At 42.9% G+C, this 18,487-nt stretch overlaps 2 protein-coding genes across 9 annotated transcripts in view; both read right to left on the reverse strand.

Annotated features, from left to right (window-relative positions):
* DNAJC16 (DnaJ heat shock protein family (Hsp40) member C16) overlaps positions 1-13,059 on the reverse strand; it is a 36,844-nt gene extending 23,785 nt beyond the window's left edge. The window contains exons 1-5 of one of the 4 annotated variants that reach the window (XM_007491671.3): positions 12,844-13,059; positions 11,838-11,905; positions 10,055-10,239; positions 5,070-5,136; positions 3,632-3,971 (exon numbers count right to left, since the gene is read on the reverse strand). In XM_007491671.3, coding sequence (XP_007491733.1) covers positions 3,632-3,971; positions 5,070-5,136; positions 10,055-10,239; positions 11,838-11,840 — 595 coding nt within the window. In that variant the 5' untranslated portion in view covers positions 11,841-11,905; positions 12,844-13,059. Of the gene's footprint in view, positions 1-3,631; positions 3,972-5,069; positions 5,137-5,641; positions 5,730-10,054; positions 10,240-11,837; positions 11,906-12,843 lie in introns of those variants that run through there. The other 3 variants (XM_007491672.3, XM_016422174.2, XM_016422175.2) reach the window with 3 other exon arrangements.
* A 688-nt stretch (positions 13,060-13,747) lies between these two features.
* The window catches only part of LOC107649056 (V-type proton ATPase subunit S1-like), a 34,571-nt gene continuing 29,831 nt past the window's right edge, over positions 13,748-18,487 (reverse strand). For all 5 annotated transcript variants that reach the window (XM_056795740.1, XM_056795739.1, XM_056795741.1 and 2 more), the window contains one exon: positions 13,748-17,810. The gene's annotated coding sequence lies outside the window, so the exon portion shown is untranslated. The remainder of the gene's footprint in view (positions 17,811-18,487) is intronic.

Below are 18,487 nucleotides of genomic sequence, written 5' to 3' on the forward strand. Positions count from 1 at the left end.
TGCAAGGCACCAAAAACCAATGGACAGGAGCAGCAGTGCCCATTCAAACAAGGGAAAGGTCACAGAATTCAGTAATTGAGAACTAATAAGAGTTAAAAGCAAGGCATTTCTATGAGTTACTCAACATTCTACCTGGGTCAATGGGATTTTCCAAGCTCTTCTTTGGAAGAGTAAGGAATAATTCAACAACTAAGGGTAGATCTTGAGCAAAGAGAAATTCCTTATGACCATCACAGGTGGTACAATCATTTTGCAAACTGCAAAACTCACGGGCCTTAGACTCTCAAGGGTAAATGTTCCCATGGATAGCCTTAGATAGCCAGGCTACTGAAAGGCTGCCTGATGGAATCAAAAGGACACTGGAGTCAGAAAGTCAGAGCTGGAGGTTTGGCTTCATCAATTACTACCTGAATGACCTGGGCAAGTTCCGGATAAAGAGCATCTCCTGCACTACTTGTCTTACATGCTTGATAGAAGGTCAGATGAGAAAATAATACTTATTCACATTGTTATAGGGAGTTGAAATTTACCAAGGACTTTCCTCCCCAAAATCCTATGGTGGAACTAGAGTTCAAGTATTATTAATTCCACTTGACAGATGTAAAAACTAAAGCCTGAAAGTGAAATATTTTTTCCAAGATTACACAGCCAGGAAATTCCTCATCTATACAATTAAAAATTAACTAGAGGATTAGAAAGAGAAATTCCATTCAAAATCACCTTAGACAATATAAAATACTTAGGAATCTATCTCCCAAGACAAACACAGGAACTATATGAACACAACTACAAAACATTCTCCACACAACTAAAACTAGACTTGAGCAATTGGAAAAACATAACTGCTCATGGGTAGGACGAGCTAATATAATAAAAATGACCATCCTACCCAAACTTATCTATCTATTTAGTGCCATACCCATTGAACTCCCAAAAAACTTTTTTACTGAATTAGAAAAAAACCACAACAAAGTTCATTTGGAAAAACAAAGGATCAAGGATATCTAGGGAAATAATGAAAAAAAATACAAAGGAAGGTGGCCTTGCAGTACCAGATCTCAAACTATACTATAAAACAGTGGTCATCAAAACAATTTGGCTTCCCCTACAACCCCACTTCAGACAGTCTTTTAATAGGCTTCGTAAAGCCAAAGGAGGATCAGTGGAATAGACTTGGGGTAAGTGACCTCAGCAAGACAGTCTATGACAAACCCAAGGACCCCAGCTTTTGGGATAAAAATCCACTATTTGATAAAAATGGCTGGGAAACTTTGACCCAGCCATAGCACTGCTGGGTCTGTACCCCAAAGAGATAATGGACAAAAAGACTTGTACAAAAATATTCATAGCTGCGCTCTTTGTGGTGGCCAAAAACTGGAAAACGAGGGGATGCCCATCAATTGGGGAATGGCTGAGCAAATTGTGGTATATGTTGGTGATGGAATACTATTGTGCTAAAAGGAATAATAAAGTGGAGGAGTTCCATGGAGACTGGAACAACCTCCAGGAAGTGATGCAGAGCGAGAGGAGCAGAACTAGGAGAACATTGTACACAGAGACGGATACTCTGTGGTTCAATCGAAGGTTATGGACTTCTCCATTAGTATCAATGCAATGTCCCTGAACAATCTGCAGGGATCTAGGAGAAAAAAACACTATTCATAAGCAAAGGATAAACTATGGGAGTGGAAACACCGAGGAAAAGCAACTGCCTGAATACAGCGGTTGAGGGGACATGACAGAGGAGAGACTCTAAATGAACACTCTAATGCAAATATTATCAACATAGCAATGGGTTCATATCAAGAAAACATGTAATGCCCAGTGGATTTACGCGTCGGCTATGGGGGGTGGGGGGAGGAAAAGAAAAAGATCTATGTCTTTAATGAATAATGCTTGGAAATGATCAAATAAAATATAAAAAAAATGGCTGGGAAAATTGGAAGACAGTGTGGGAGAGATTAGGTTTGGATCAATACCTCACACCCTACACCAAGATAAACTCAGAATGGGTGAATGACTTGAACATAAAGAAGGAAACTATAAGTAAATTAGGTGAACACAGAATAATATACATGTCAGACCTTTGGGAAGGGAAAGATTTTAAGACTTAGAAAGAGTCACAAAATGTAAAACAAATAATTTTGACCACACCAAATTAAAAAGTTTTTGTACAAACAAAACCAATGTAACTAAAATCAGAAGGGAAGCAACAAATTGGGAAACAATCTTCATAACAAAAACCTCTGACAAAGGTTTAATTACTCAAATTTACAAAGAGCTAAATCAACTGTACAAAAAATCAAGCCATTCTCCAATAGATAAATGGGCTAGGGACATGAATAGGCAATTTTCAGTTAAAGAAATCAAAACTATTGGATTGAGAGCCAGGCCTAGAGATGGGAGGTCCTAGGTTCAAATCTGGCCTCAGACACTTCTCAGCTGTGTGACCCTGGGCAAGTCACTTGACCCCCATTGCCTACCCTTACCACTCTTCTGCCTTGGAGCCAATACATGGTATTGACTCCAAGACAGAAGGTAAGGGTTTAAAAAAAAAAAAGAAATCAAAACTATTAATAAGCTCATGGAAAAGTGTTCTAAATCTCTTATAATCAGAGAGATGCAAATCAAAACAACTCTGAAGTATCACCTCACACCTAGCAGATTGGCTAACATGACAGCAAAGGAAAGTAATGAATGCTGGAGAGGATGTGGCAAAGTTGGGACATTAATTCATTGCTGGTGGAGCTGTGAATTGATCCAACCATTCTGGAGGGCAATTCCACGGAGACTGGAACAACCTCCAGGAAGTGATGCAGAGTGAAAGGAGCAGAACCAGGAGAACATTGTACACAGAGACTGATACACTGTGGTACAATAGTACGTAATGGACTTCTCCATTAGTGGCAATGCAATGTCCCTGAACAACCTGCAGGGATCTAAGAGAAAAAACACTATCCACAAACAGAGGACAAACTATGGGAGTAAAAACACCGAGGAAAGACAACTGCTTGACTACAGGGGTTGAGGGGATATGACTGAGGAGAGACTCTAAATGAACACCCTAATGCAAATACCAACAACATGGAAATGGGTTTGGATCAAGGACACATGTGATACCCAGTGGAATTGCATGTCGGCTATTGGAGGGGTGGTGGGAGGGGAGGAGGAAAAGAAAATGATCCTTTTTTTCCAATGAATAATGTTTGAAAATGACCAAATAAAATAATGTTTAAAAGAAAAAAAGAAAGAAAGAAAGAAAATTAACTAGAGGATCTCTATGGTTCCTTCTAGCTCTAAATGCTATGACTCAAAGGGAAAAAAGGGTGAGACAGATTAAGATCCAGTGTTTGATCTTTTGACTTCAAGATTGGTATGCTACTATAATGTGCAATTTCCTTATATGTATGAGTGGGTTATGTAATTGTAATTATTATAAAATAATCTTTTGTTCATGAAAGAAGCTTGTAGACACTTCTTTCAACATATGCCCACTGAATTTCTTCTAGTCAACAGGAACTTGGGAATGAAAATCAAAACCACCTTAACTTGTCTCTCTGGAGAGGGAATGTCACATTCAAAAGAGATAAGGCATCTTTCCAAGGCTGGCATGGTGAACCATCTCTCTTACCCAATCCCTCGAGTTCCTGTACCACTTCTTTCCAGACAGGCTCAATGTGGATACAGCTGAAGCACCAGTCAGAGGTTATCTTGATGAGGTAGGGTTTTCTGAAGCTGTCTGGGACCACTTCATTAACATAATGGGAAAAGTGCAGCAGGTATTTCTCATCGGATGAGTCTCGCCGCTCCGAATGGAACGGAAAGTGAAAAAAGGATTCATCAAAGTAAAAGCTGTCATGGAAATGGTGGAAGTGGTGACTTTGTGGCTGCTGTGGCTGGTGGTACCCAGGGTTTTCACCAGCATCTCCATAGCGATCAAAGTTTGACCTCTTTTCTTCATTGGAAAGAATCTGTTGAAAGAAAATTTGAAGAGCTAAAGAGGAACAAAGCCACCTCAGAGAACAGGCCAAGGACAATGTGACAGTGAACAGTCACCCTGCTGGGTCATCTACACATGCACTACCATGTATGACAGAGGATGCTATGTGCAGGTATACTTTACAAAATACTTTACAAATCAAGCCTCCAAGTCCTACAGGGAACCTGGCGGTCTACAACTCTCCCAGAAACAAAAAGATTAGATAGGACAAATCAAAGATTATAGTACTGGCGAACAGTATGAATCTCCCCTAACTGATTGGGAGTAATTGAAACAAATCTCTGATTAGGAAAATTAAGGAATATCATGCAGAACGCCTTGAATATAGAAGATTCCAATTGACATGAATTGGTTTCATTTAATACAGCCCTACAGGCTAAGGAACAAGAATTAGGTTATGGATTCACATGCCATTCCTTAATTCTAATACTATCCCTCTGTTCCTTACTCCCCTTCCTATTTATCCAGCATATAGCTTGCTTTGCATATATTTGTTTGAATGTTGTTTCTCCCATTAGAATGTAAGCTCCTAGAGGGCAGGGATTTTTTTTAACCTCTTTTGTGTCCCAGTGCTTAGCTGCTTAGTACAGTGCCTGACCCATAGAAAGTACTTAATAAATGCTTATTGATTGATTGAGCTGAAAGGACTACGACTCAAAGGTAGATATGAGTACTACTAGTTCTATTTCTGCCTCTTACTAGCCATGTGACTTCAAAGACATCTTTCTGAGACAATTTATTCATATCTAAAATGAAAATAACAAGGACTATCTCATGAAGATTTGTAAGATGAAATAACAGCTGTAAAAATACTTTTTAAGACTTTATAAAACATTATATAGCATCTAGGTCAAAGATAAGTGATGTGTGTGTGTGTGTGTGTGTGTGTGTGTGTGTGTGTGTGTGTGTGTCTATAAACTTCCCTTTTAAAAAACTGAAGATTTACATGGTACATTAAAACAAATAAACAATGTGTATAAAACTATGGAGCAATGTACAAATTAAGAAGTCATTATTATCCTCATTATTATTTGTACTGAATGATAAATGACAAAGCTTGGCACAATACCTCATAAGCCTTGCTAATCTGAATGAACTTGTCTTCTGCTCCTGGATCTTTATTTTTGTCAGGATGCCTGAAACAAAACAAGAAGTCCATGGTGAGAACAGATGTCCTCTTAGACACTTTCCCTCAATGCCCTTGGACATAGCTAGTGATACCATAGGCAAATAGCATGAAACTTGGTTAGAATGGTGTCTCACCTGGCTAAAAAGCAGGTGGAGTCTTAGAATAGGTAAATAATTTCTTCACAAGAAACAGAAGGGCAAACTTTTAAAGTGCCATATTGTTATTGCTGACAGGTCTATCTTTTGGGATTCTATTACAAAGAAATAGGACACGACTATGTTTTGAAATTAATCTTTGTTTTGAAATTAATCTAGTGACAACCAACCAAATGCTAAATTTGGCTGATGGTTGAACCCATTAGCAAGAAGAACACTCAGAAAATATCACTGCAGCCCTGGAATAGCGTGCACAAGCATTTCCCCTGCTTGAATAGAATGGCTCAGCTTGCACTTATGTTGCTCAATGAACCTGCTTAGAAACTGTCACATTCTGAACAGCAGCTAGATGCTGACCTTCTGAGGAAGGTGGTGGAATCAGACAACCTTGGTTCCCACATTGTGCCGTTAGCTGCACCATGGCATAAGTGCTCATTAGTGTTCTCTACAAGGCAAAGGGATCCACATGATTTCAAAATCTAATGATTAAAATTAATTTAAACAAAAAACACATAATAAACCTGAGCTAATACTACTGAGGTCCAGCTACTCACTTGGCAATTAGTGATTTCCTGCCTTGTGACATTTCTTCGGTTACTGCCCTTCCTGTGTAATGTGCTGATGTCTTCTTCTCCACACAGGGGTTTATAAGCTTCCTGGGAGCAGGGACAACTTTACATGGCTATATACTCCAGTGACTAACAGTATAGTTTGCACTCAGTAGGTATGTTCAATAATTATAAGTTGATGAGCTGAAAGAATCAATCTTCATTTTATGAAATGAAACCCTGTGTTTGCTATATGGTCTAATCTGTACAAAATCTATTCTACCAACTTCTTCAGTGATGTAAATAACTACCTCTTGGAATAAGGAAGCTCCTGAAGCTTGTCAATCTGTCATTGGGAAGTTTCTGAAGATCAAAACCAACTTTATGATGTACTTTGACATTATAGAAACAAAATACTCCAAATTTTCACTATGTTGAACAATTCCAAATTTAACATTTAATATAAATTAAGGCTCAATGACATTATTTGGGGTAGAAAAAAAGAGAAAGCTGAGATATTTGTTAGAAATAAAAAAGGAAATGTGGCCAGCTATTGTGAAGCTTCTACTTCATGAAAATGAGAGAAAGTGGCTCTAGATTACACTTTTGGATGGTGAGTGAGTGAGCCTAAACTTAGCTGTTAAGAATATAATATTCAATAAAGTTCTTTAATACAAAGCAGAATTAAGCTTGTAAAGAGTCTGGGTCAAAAGAGACATGTTTCAAGTTAGATTGATAACTAAACAAAGATGGCTAAATAGAAAAACAGGTGGGAAGTCACAGGGAAACAGCTTTCAGTTCAGTGGAATGGAAGGAACCTCATTCCAGAAGCCATAACTTAGAAATCATCCCTTTATAGGAGTGTTGTCATAATGCCCATTTCAATTACTCTGAAATAATTTCATGAATCCAAGTAGAGTCTTTTACATTTTAAAATAATAACAAATGGTCTCTAAAGCTGGTCAGTCTCCTGTGTACCCTAAAGGAAAGACTGGATTTGGTGACTTCTGGCCAGTCTGGCAATTTCTACATGTGTAAAAATAGAGTAAGAAAAGTGCTTTGGTGAAGTCCAACATATAGGATTGGCCTGGAGGCCTTTTCAGGGTCTTTCCAACTCTAACACATAATAATTATATAAAACAACATATATTGCCGTTTCTAAAGTACTTATATGCCTCAATCAATTTTATATCTCTTTTTGCTAAAGGCTTGGAAAAAAAAAATCGGACACCAACTGAATAATCTACTGGAAGCACCCACACAGTCTTCCTGAGGGGAAAAATGGACTAACACAATGACAAATATACATAATAAAAGAAGAGTACACATTGTTTTAAAAGTTTTTCTCCCAAATGGATTTGTAAAGATTAAGGGTGAAGTCCTTTAGAAGCCCAAGAAAGACCAAAACCCAATAAGGCAAGATGCACCAAAGACCATAGACTGTCATCTTTTCCTTGGCAATAGTTCACACTTCTAGCTCTACTAGTTAAAAATGAGAGGTATACACTATTTTGTGCCAAAAACATCAATTCTTTCCATTAGGAAGCATTTGCACAGTTGTAGTAACTGGGTATAAAGGTGTAATGGAAATGTAAGAACAAAGAAAAACTTCACAGTCATTCATGATCTATGTCTACTGTGAATGGATACTTCTAGGAAAAGAAATTCTAGGGGGAAAAAAAGCACATGATTCAATTAATTAATATAACACAATGTTGTTCAGCTCAGGAAGATGAAACTTCAGGCTGTCTCCCTGCATTCTTCATAAGAAAACAGTCATTAAGAATCCTTTAAAAAGGAGTCCTTATAAAGGGGGAGAGACCCTAATGTTTTAAAAGAAGAATGTTGCCATATAAAGTAACTACAATTTTGTTGAGTGCTTTTTACATTATAATGAAAGGCAAAACATAAAACTGATCATTGACAAAAATGCTTCATATTTGGAGTGAAGATTGGCCCTGGGAAGAAATATTGCTATCAAGTCAAGAAAAAGTCAAGAGTAAAGTCAGGCTTCACAAGTGCCTAGGATCTTAGAAATTCAGTTTGTTTTCCTGACATACAGATGATAATCCCCCCAAAGTCTTCTTATTTGCCAGAGCAGCTTCTCTAACCAAAATATAGCTCACCACCTACTCATAGGTGTGACTGAAACCAATGAACAAGGGCTGGGCCAAGAGGAAGGACCTGACTAGGAAACTTGTCTTCTCCCCCACTGGACCTGGAGTAAGACTCTTCAGTTCTCTGAACCTCATAATGCTCATCTGTAAATTGCCCTCCCTCCCAAGGATGCTGTGAAGGATCAAATACCATGTGGCACAGAAAGCTCCAGACACATGGGAGTTCTTATTCCAGACCCCCTAGGCAGAAGCCTCCGAGGCAGGGCCTCTGAGGTCCCTAGGCAGCCCTGGAGTCCCATCCTCCTTCATGGTTTCCTTCTAATCACCTTCCTGAGAATAAATAGCTCCAATTTAAAGAGTTTTTTAAGACTTGCAAAGTGCCTTACAGGCATTACCTTGCTGGATTCTCACAACATTGTGAAGTAGGTGCTATTATTACCCCCATTTTATAGATGAGGAAACTTGGGTTAAGAGAGATGTACTGTGGGGACAGCTTGGTAGCTCAGTGGATAGAGAGCCAGACCTGGAGAGAAGAGGTTCAAATCTAGCCTTGGATGCTTCCTAGCTGTGTGACTCTAGGCAAGTCACTTAACACCCATTGCCTAGCCCTTACAAAGTATTGATTCTAAGAGGGAAGATAAGAGATGGAAGGTGGTAAGGGGAAGAGGGAGGGAGGAAGAGAGCAACAGAGAGAGAGAGAGATGCAGTGACTTGACCAGGTGCATAGAGCCAGTCCTGTTTCTCAGACAGATTACCCAATTCTACTTTTCTGGTTCCCTGATACTCATCCATGAAATCTCCTTTTGTTCAATTGAGCAGATAATTTATCTATTGTTGGCAAAGCTTTTATAAAATCTATAAACAGTTACATGATGCTGTTACTATAGTGTGAAGAAGCTGGGAAAGAAGGTAACATGGCTTCACTTAACTCTATTAGGGAATTAGGCATCCAACTTCTGTTCATCAATCTCCCCCCCCCTTTTCCCCACTATTGCTAGTTTTTTATTTGGATTATAAGATCAGAGGCTGAGAAGTAGAAGGGGTGGCAGAGGTCTGAGTTTATAAATGTGGAAACCAAGGCCAAGAGAACTGAAATGACTGGCTGTAGTAAGCAACTGGGGGGCGGGGGGGAGGGTTTACACACAAGGGTTGGGGAAGGGAGAATGTGGCCTAGGCCATTCCTACTGTTTTGTTTCCCTCTCTTCCTATACCATTTCTCTCAGGAGGTGAAGTACCAGTCTAGCACCACCTGGCCAGTATCTGGATCTAATTCTTTCCAACTCAAGAGGCCAGTTCTCTTTACTAGACCAAGCTGTAGTGAACAGTCATATATTAATTTTGGATTATCTGTGGATTACATCAAATTTCTCTTTCTGTACCAAGTCTTTCCCCACCACTGGTCTGTCAGTCAATAGATATTCATTAAGCACTCACTATGTGCCAGGTTCTGTGCTAAGTAAGTGCTGGGGATACAGAGAAAGGTGAAAGACAGCCCCTGCCCTCATCCTTTAAAGTATGCATGTAATAACAACCATAATAATTTTTCTAAAAGGTATTTCCTTTTAAATAGAAATGCTTTCTCAGTTTTAGCGAATTTTGAAATTCTTTCTTTCTCTCTAAACTGGTAACAAACAATGAAGTGAAACAGTGAAGTGGAAAGAAGACAGTATAGGACTCAGATAACTGAACAAAGTCCTGCCTCGTACACTTGTGGCTCTATGATGGCAAGTCACTTTCTATCTCTGGGTCAGCTGCCTCATCTGCAAAACTGGGAAAATGTTACTTGTCTAAACTCCAAGGATAGCTATGAAGGTCAAGTGAAAAAATGTGTATGAAAGGACATTGTGAATTGTAAAACTCTCACTGTTTCTGTTTCTGTTTCTATTTCTGATCATACTAAAATGCTGTTACAGAAACTCTAGACCTGATTACTTAAAAATATAGAAAATAAAAGGTGATGTATCTGCAAATGTTTCACATAGATATTTAGTATAAATGTAAATAGACATAAACATTAATGCTAATCAGTCCAACTTTAGGCTACATGGCCCTTCTGAAAGAGCTATGCTCATATTAAACTTCTATTTGTGATTTGTTCCACCTACCATTCCCGGGCGAGCTTCTTATAAGCCTTTTTAATATCAGCCTGGCTGGCTGTGCGGCTGACCCTTAGGACTCTGTATGGGTCAAAATCCAACGCGGACAAGATTTGCAGGATCAAAACCAGAACTATCAAGAACTGCCAGGAAAGGCTCAACGTTCTCACTCCCATTTCTCTTCCTTCCCAGAGCTGAAATGATTGAATAGGCATGAGTTTCAGCAGCAGAAACCTGGACAGTACTAGTCTAGGTAAAAGCAGAAGACAAATGGACGGAAACCCTCCACCAACCCCCACACCCCCAACTAATAAAAGCTTTGGCAGAAAAAAAAAATCAAGTTTTTGATGAAAAGATATGGATCTTTCAAATTAGATCAAAGTAAACAATTGTGCCTTTGAAAAACAGCATCATGAATTAAGACCACTACACAAAAACACAATACTGAGAATCAACAGCTGTGGTAAAAAAAAAAAAAACCTTGGTTTAGAAATAGTTTAAAGATCACTGAACTTGCAGATTAAAAAAAAAATTGAACAAAAGAACTATACTAATTCGCACTTATCCAGAAGAAAGAATAGCAAATTAACATGGGAGAAAAATCAAAAGGAGAAAATTCTGGTGAGATCATTCAAAATATGTTTTATTTAATTTACTAAGAAGGGTTAAATTTGTTTCAATGAATACTTCTACAGAGGCCCCAGAGGCTCTTGAAAAACTAAGAATAAACTATAAGATAGGGTAGGTGATAGCTGAGATGCTTATGGGCATTTCCAAGACCAAAAGACCAAAGAAAAATTACTTAAAATTATAGGGTACTAGTCCACCATTCATTCTATTTTGTTTATTTCTAGATAATATTACTGAAAGGAAAAGGAGTGACAGTTTTGCAACTTCCTCCTTATTTTAATAATCTATACTATGATAGTTATCTCAGACCATGGAAGAATTCATAGTACCAGAAATACAGGATTAAGATCCAAGCTAAAGAAAATTTAGTTTGCTACTAAAGGTGGTATCAATGATGAAGAATATATAGTGTCCCATCTTCAGTAAATCTAATTACTATATTGAGTACCTTTCTGAAGATGAATTAGGTTGAGGTAAGAATGAGATAAGCCTTTAACTTTCTTCTTAGAAATATGATTAGTCAAGTCATCCTATGATGCATCTATTATTTCTACATAGACTCTTCATCAATGATCCACACTGGAAGGATGAAAATACTAGCATGCCACCTCAGCTCCAAAGTGAGGTTACTACTCTAAGTTTACTATTAGAAGATTGACCAACACTGACCTAAAGACAGATTTAGAAGTCCACCAGTTACTGAACTGAGGGAAAATATTGGTGGTAATACTTATGACAACTAGAGGAGAAAGCAAGATGGATCAGAGAGTGCCCATGTTAGACAAACGGATACAGTTCTTCAATCTTTCTGATTATCTACAAACAGGCTACTACAGCCTTTAGATATATGTTCCCAGCAATGGCTCAAGATCTACTTCTCAGACAAAGTCAGACTGAGGGAAGAGAGAAGGGAATAAGTATTTATATAGTTGCTATTAGTGATCAGACACTGTCTAAGATTCTCTAAAACTATTATCTTACAACAACCATGAGATATAGCTACTATTCTTATACCCATTTTACAGTTAAGGAAACTGAGACCACAAAAGGTTACCTGACTAGCCCAGGGTCACATATCTAATAAATGTGTGAAGATGGATTTGAACTCTGGCCCAACACTATCAACTGCACCATCAGCTGCTCTCTTCCCTTTTCAACTCACCATGAAATGATTTCTTCTGGAATTTATATTAACACTGCAGATCAGTTCTTCCCAGTAGAAGATAAACTCTGTGAGAACAGGAATTGATTTTATTTTCTCCATGGACCCTACCAAACTTTTGCATATGTTAGGCACTGAGGAAAAATTTCTTGTTGGAAGGAATCACTTGGGAATTCAGCTGGGCAATCCATTGAACTTTAACTTCAGTTACTGAATTTGTCAGTCACCCTTCCCTGCTCAGGAAAATGGCACTTATACCACAGTTAGTCAAATTTTGTTAACAATTTCCGAAGCAATGTGCAGCAGAGGCCCAGGATGAGACACTTCTATGACTGAGAATCCTCCTAAACTTTTAAACTTAATTATTCAACAATAAAATGAGGATAAATTACAACGGGAGCATTAATGATGGCAATAATAAGACAGAGAAACTAAAAGAGAGTGGGAAGAGAACTTAAACCCCAGTCAGGGTTCTGGGGTCTGGTTCGGGGTTCGGGGTAGTGGCTGGGACTCCCAGAGCCTTCCTGTTCTTTATTGGGAAATAGGAATGATCCCTTCTTTCCCCGACGCCAGCCATGGGGTGGCGAGGCAGTGGGATGAGAGAATGCATCGAAAGCCATTTGCTAAACTGACAAGATTTCCTTCGGCGCAAGCCCCTGATCTCCAACCCGGCGGTTTTGGCCTGGAACCACAGGAGTCAGGGCCTAGCAGAAGCTAGGCCAGTGGGTGGCTGTGTCCTCCAGGAATGTCTCCCGGAGGCCTACATCTAGGAGAGAAACCTCTGTCCCGCGTCCGCCCGCACTGAGGAAGTTCAAGGGCGCGCCGGGGGGCAAGGAGTCTCCCTTCCAGGACAGGGCCTCAGTTTCCCGCGCTGCTTATAGCACTTGGGCTCCCCACCACTCGCAGCAGGAGCCGTAACCTGGCAGGCTGGGGGCCCGCCAAGGCCAAGGTTCAGCCCCGCCCGCCCAGGCCCGGCTGGGCCAACCCAAGGCCCATCCTTTCGTACCTGCGAGCAGCGTCCTGGTCTCCACAGCCTGCTTGCCCGTCTGCTGTCCGGCAGCCGCCAGCGGCAGCCGCAGGAACCGCAGAGTCCTGGGCGGCCAAACCCCACGGCAGCGGCCGCCTCCGGGTTCCGCCCCGCCTCCGCCTGCAGGACCGCGGCGCGAGCCCACCTGGGAGGCGGCACGGTCAGGCCAGGCGAAGGACACGTGACTACTTAAAGGGTCCACGCCGGGCTTCGTTCCACGAGCCTTCCCAGACGCGATACTGCTTGAGCCTTTTCAGCTACCGTAATACCCAACCAGTGGGCGGAGATTCGCTCGCAACGCGCTACACCTCTCCTCCTCCCCTCCCCAAGCGCCGTCGCCATGGACACGGAGCGCGGCTCGGTGGCCTTACCCCAAGAGGCGCGGGTCTGGCCATCCAGAGAGCTGCTACGAGATTCCCAGCGAGCAGGAGCGAACGCGGGGTATGCCGGGCCAGACCATTTTGGAGGACCGTGCTTATATCTAGCAATAGAGTTCCCCCGCCCGTGCCCCACTCGCAGAGACTAGGTGGAAACACCTTCAGGGATACCTGAGAGCCCGCCCCCAGTGACGTCAAACTCACAACCCCGCTAGGGTAGATGAGAGGCCGAGCCTCTTGGGGAAGCCAGAGTCAGGCATGCCTGGTCCATTCCGGGGTCACTGCGCGGGGCAGGGAAGAGAAGGCCAAGGCCACGGAGACCGGCCCTCCTTAGGCCCGGAGGAAGGAAGGTCTGCATGTGCCTCTGTTTCCTCACGTGTCCCATGAGGATGCTCTGTGTAAAGGGCCTGGCAGAGAGGAGGTGCTATGCCAGTGTGCATTCTCTCCCTCTCTTAGGGCTTCCCCCAAAGGGGGACGGAAAGAACCAAGACCATAGACACAAGAACTGGGTAAGAACAGGTCCTTTATTCTAGTGCAGAAAAGAAGTCTAGACACACACAAGAATCACAGCACAAACTCAAGGAATTAACAAGAGAACTAGAGGTGCAATACAGTGGGAGGCCAAGAGGAAGCCTCTTCTGAGAAGGAAGGGTTTGTACAGGCATTTTACATTTCATCTTGGTTGGGCCAGGAGCCAGATTCTCCATCGAAGCTTTCCTTACCAGGCAACACTCTTACTTAGTGGAAAACAAGGTGCTACACCCATGGGCCTCTCCTAACTCTTACATCTTCCAGTCCAAAGATCAATCCAGTTGATGGATACATTGAAACTCATTTACACAAGATGATGAAAGGATACACACTCATACCCACCCACTCAAACTTACATGTCACCCACACCAAGGATCAAGCCTCAGACAGCTATACACACATCCACATCCCTTTCAATAGAGATGCCACACACATACACACACACACCTCACACACACACACAATCATACAGTAGGTATGGCCCTCCGGCCATATGGAGGCCAGGTGGGAAACAGGACAACTAACTGTCCCTCTTCCCACCCAACTCTGGGGACCCAGCTGGAACCATTCTATGAGGATTCACAGTGGGGAAGGAAATTAGCCCTTTTCTAACTAACCGATTCTACTGAGCTCTTATCTCAGCAGGCAATGAAATAAATCTTTAAACAATTAACAAGTGATTAAAAAGTAATTAAGCTCTCCCAGTTTTAGACTGGTCCTAGATGGCAGACACACACAAAAAAAGCAAACCCTCCCTTAAAGGAGATCTCATATATTTCTCAGTACACATAAGAAAAACACATGGTTGGTGGAAAGTACCCATTTACAGTGCACACACACCTCTCAGAGAATAGTCTCTCCTTGGCTAGAAGCAGGCCCCCAATGATCTGGAAACAGTGATGATATCCCAACTGATGCTCTATACAAACCCCTGTACAAGGTCTCAAGGCAAGCATCATGCAATGCTGGAAGGAGAAGGGATCTCAAGGTTATCTCCCCTCTAGGTAAAGATCAGCAAGGGGAGGTGGAGTTTTGAGGGAGGGATAAAAATGGAAGCTAATAGGAAGAGAGAAAGGGTTTGAGGAGCAGTGCTGGCCCCTTCCCCTCAAAAGAGGCCTTTGGTCTATCAATGGACTGATGAGCTACACTTCTCCATCATAGAGGAGTTTGGAATGGAAAAGAGATTCAGCTCCTGCCCCTTCTTCTAAAGGTCAGCAGAGACTTCTGGGGTCCCTGCACAAGGGATGGGTTGCTGCAGAAAGTCCAAGGGATCCAAGGCCAAGCTCTCTTAACACATTTACTTTTAGTGTCCCCAGGGGAGGCCCATTTCAGTAGATTCAGAATTGGAACACATGGAATCAAACCTTGACAAACATGTGAACCAAAGTCCTCATTCCTGGACCCAGAAGAGGCCCTTAATAAAGCTCTGTTGAAATGAATTAAGTGGGAGAGAGATGATTGGGTCTGGATGAGACTCAAAGGAAACATCAGATGAGGAAGAAGGAGAGAAAAGTGACAAGACAACTTCCTGGCAGACCTGCAGTGGAAGGGAAGAGGAAAGGAGGCAACAAACAAGACTGAAAACCCTGGTGTGGGCCACTCCATCATGGGACCAGGAACAGTCCTCCTCAGGTAGTCATCAAGCTGGAGGCCATCCTGCCTGGGACAGAATCTTCCCTGACCTCAGGCTCTGCTGCTGAGACCCAGGACAGCTGTCCCACTCACAGGCTTCTGTGCCCTGGAGAACTGCCAGGCCTTGACAAATGCATCAGGGGATTCTAGCTGGACTAGGAAGAGGAAAGGTCACACAGGGTAAGAGCAGGGTAGGCTGTAGGTAAGACCCTACAGCCAAGGGGAGGCCAGGTGCAAGAGGGGTCAGTCACTACCCACCTCTGGGGACCCAGCTGGAACCAGGTTACATGATTCACAGAGGGAGAGGAGGAAAACACTTTTGAGGTATCTGCGCCTACTGAGCTCTTCTGGCTCAGTAGAGAACTAAGGGCATTTCTGTCCATCAGCAGTTAGAATAATCCTGGTAGCTAGTACTTACACAGCTGTCTAATGTATGCAAAGCACTTCACATTTGATCCTCACAACCACCCTGTGAGGTAGGCGCTAGCATTCTGCCCATTTTACAGATGAGCAAACAGAGCTGAAAAAAGACTTAAGAGACTTCTCCAGGGTCACACAGCTAGTATGTATGTATGTGTGTGTGTGTGTGTCAGAATTTGAAGATAGGTCTCTGAACCCAAGTCCTTAGGATACTTGGTTGCCTCTAAAATAAACTAGCATTTAGCAGCAGTCACTATGTGCCAAGCACTGGGGGGAATTCTGGGGGTTAAAAAACATAAAAAGGAGAACTAGTCCCTGCAGTCGACCACACACATAGATCAGAATACATACACAAAAGGAATACAGAGAAGGGACTTGTATATACAGTGTCAATCCCTCATGGATGAGATCAGTTTGTCCAGAAGTGGGTCTTCCAAGCTCCCATAGGTGGGCCCCTGGCTGTAGACAGACAACTTGCCCACCCACTGTCACATCCATGATACACACAAATAGGAAGGGCAGCATCCAAGGATCTTAGACTTGGAAAGGATGAAGGGCCCTCTGGCCAAGGATTCCACCTCAATGTTGTTTTTTCTTTCCTTCAATTCATACCTTCTTAGAATCAATACTGTATATTGGTTCTAAGGCAGAAGAACAGGAAGGTCTAGGCTAGAGATGGTGAACCTTTTAGAGATGGAGTTCCAGGCCCAGGTCCCTGCCCTTTACCCCACAAAGGAGAGGGAGACAGCACTCCCACTGGGTTGTTGGGCAGAGGGGCAGGGGATAGGAAAAAATGTTGTCAGGCATGGTGGAGAGGGGGAAGGGAGTCCCTCTGCCCTTCTAGTAACAAACTCTGGGTGTGGGGCTTTGGCATCTGTGCCACAGATTTGCCATTACTGGGCTAGGCAATGGGAGTTAAGTGTTTTCCCCAGGGTCACACAGAAAGGAAGTGTCTGAGGCCAGATTTGCAGCCAGGGCCACCTGATTCTAGGCCTAGTTCTCTATATACTGAGCCACCCAGCTACCCCTCATCTTAAAAGAAGGCCTATGCCTGCAAATCTGGGGAGTCACATGGCAAAGGGGGTGGGAGAGCTGGATGCTTCAGGGGGCACCTTTCACTGTGTTACACAGCACTCTTATACAGAGTGGTCCTGGGTACAAGGCAATGACCAGACAGTTTCAGGAAGGGGTTAAGGAGAGGGTTCTAGTCAGTACAGGCTGGGCCATGCAGTCCAGCTGGAGCCAGTCAGATGGGGCACTGGAGCTCCACAGGCCAGGGGGCCCTCAGGCCTCTTCTCTGCTTGTTGCAGGGCACAGAGAGGGCCTGGCCTGAATAGGATATGTCCAGCTCCAGGTCACTTGTGGCAGTGCTGAGGACCAGGTTGGCAGGCCCCCCAACAGCTGTCCCCTCCAGCTCTCTAGACAACAGAGAACACCCCCCCCCTCCATCCTGGAGGTGACACAGAAATGAGCAACTGTAGAGACCATTTTTTTTCTGATGGGAGCCTGGATATCCCCTGACCTGGGATGTCTCTGTGTCATTGTTTGGGGGGCTGAGAAGGTGGGGAGACTGCCCTCAGGATGGGCTGGCTCCCTCCCCTCAGCAGCTGGGCAGAGCGCATGGTGTTCAGCTTCAGCTCCCTCATGGTGGTCTGTTCCACATGGTGAGGGCTGGCTTCCAACTTCTGGGTCACCTAAGAAGTCAGGGTGGCAGCTGCAGACCAGTGCACAGCAGGCACCACCAAGGAGCTTTGGGCCATCCTCCACTCTGGGGGGCTACCTGACTCTCTTGTTGACAAAGAGCCAGCCATAGGCAGGATAAAGGAATCAAGCCTTGGCTTGTCCTGCAGGAAGAGCAGCAGCTCAGTGTGGGGGATCTTCTCAAACCTGACCTACAGAAGTGGCCTTTCCAAAGGTTCTTCAGGTGCCCCAGTGTCAGTCTTCCAAAGTTGGCCTTCCCAGGACACTGGCCAGTCAATGGAGTTCCTGTAAAGAAATGGCAATATTAAGGCAGGAAAGACTTCACACAAGGTCATCCTTAGACTGTACAAGAGCTAAGTCTTAGAGCTCAGTTTGCTTTTCTGACACCACAGAAGATAATGCCCAGATGTTTAGGTAGTTTGCCAGATCCCACATCCCATTTCTCTTAGTGGAATGAGCAGCTTCTCTAATTAAAATGCAGCCCCCCCCCACCCATAAACAAGTGTAACTATGAAGCTAATGAACAATGGCTGGGGCAAGAGGAAGGAGCTGCCTGAGGGACCTGCCTGCCTCCCCACACTAGAGCTGGGCTGGAGCCTCACCAAGTTCACCTGCACAATGTCCTTCCTCCCATGGATACTGTGAGGGACCAAATGTCATGGGGCATAGGAAGCCCCAGAGTCATGGCAATTTGTATTCCAGACCCCTTGGCAGAGGCCTCTGCACTGCTAGGCTTGTAGCCTTCTCAGGAAGCTGCAGTCACATTTTCTTTCATGGCTTCCTTTTAATCACTTTCCTAAGAATAAAGAGCTCCCATTCTCAGGGAGTTTTTATTCAGGGTTTATCAAGAAGGAGAAAATAGTTTAACTCTCAGACTTATGGATAAGTGAAGAATTTATGTCCAAACAACACATAAAGAACATTAGATGTCAAATATATCTTTGATTACATTAAATTTAAAA

The sequence above is a fragment of the Monodelphis domestica genome, chromosome 4 (genome assembly GCF_027887165.1).
Source record: "Monodelphis domestica isolate mMonDom1 chromosome 4, mMonDom1.pri, whole genome shotgun sequence".
Taxonomy (NCBI): domain Eukaryota; kingdom Metazoa; phylum Chordata; class Mammalia; order Didelphimorphia; family Didelphidae; genus Monodelphis; species Monodelphis domestica.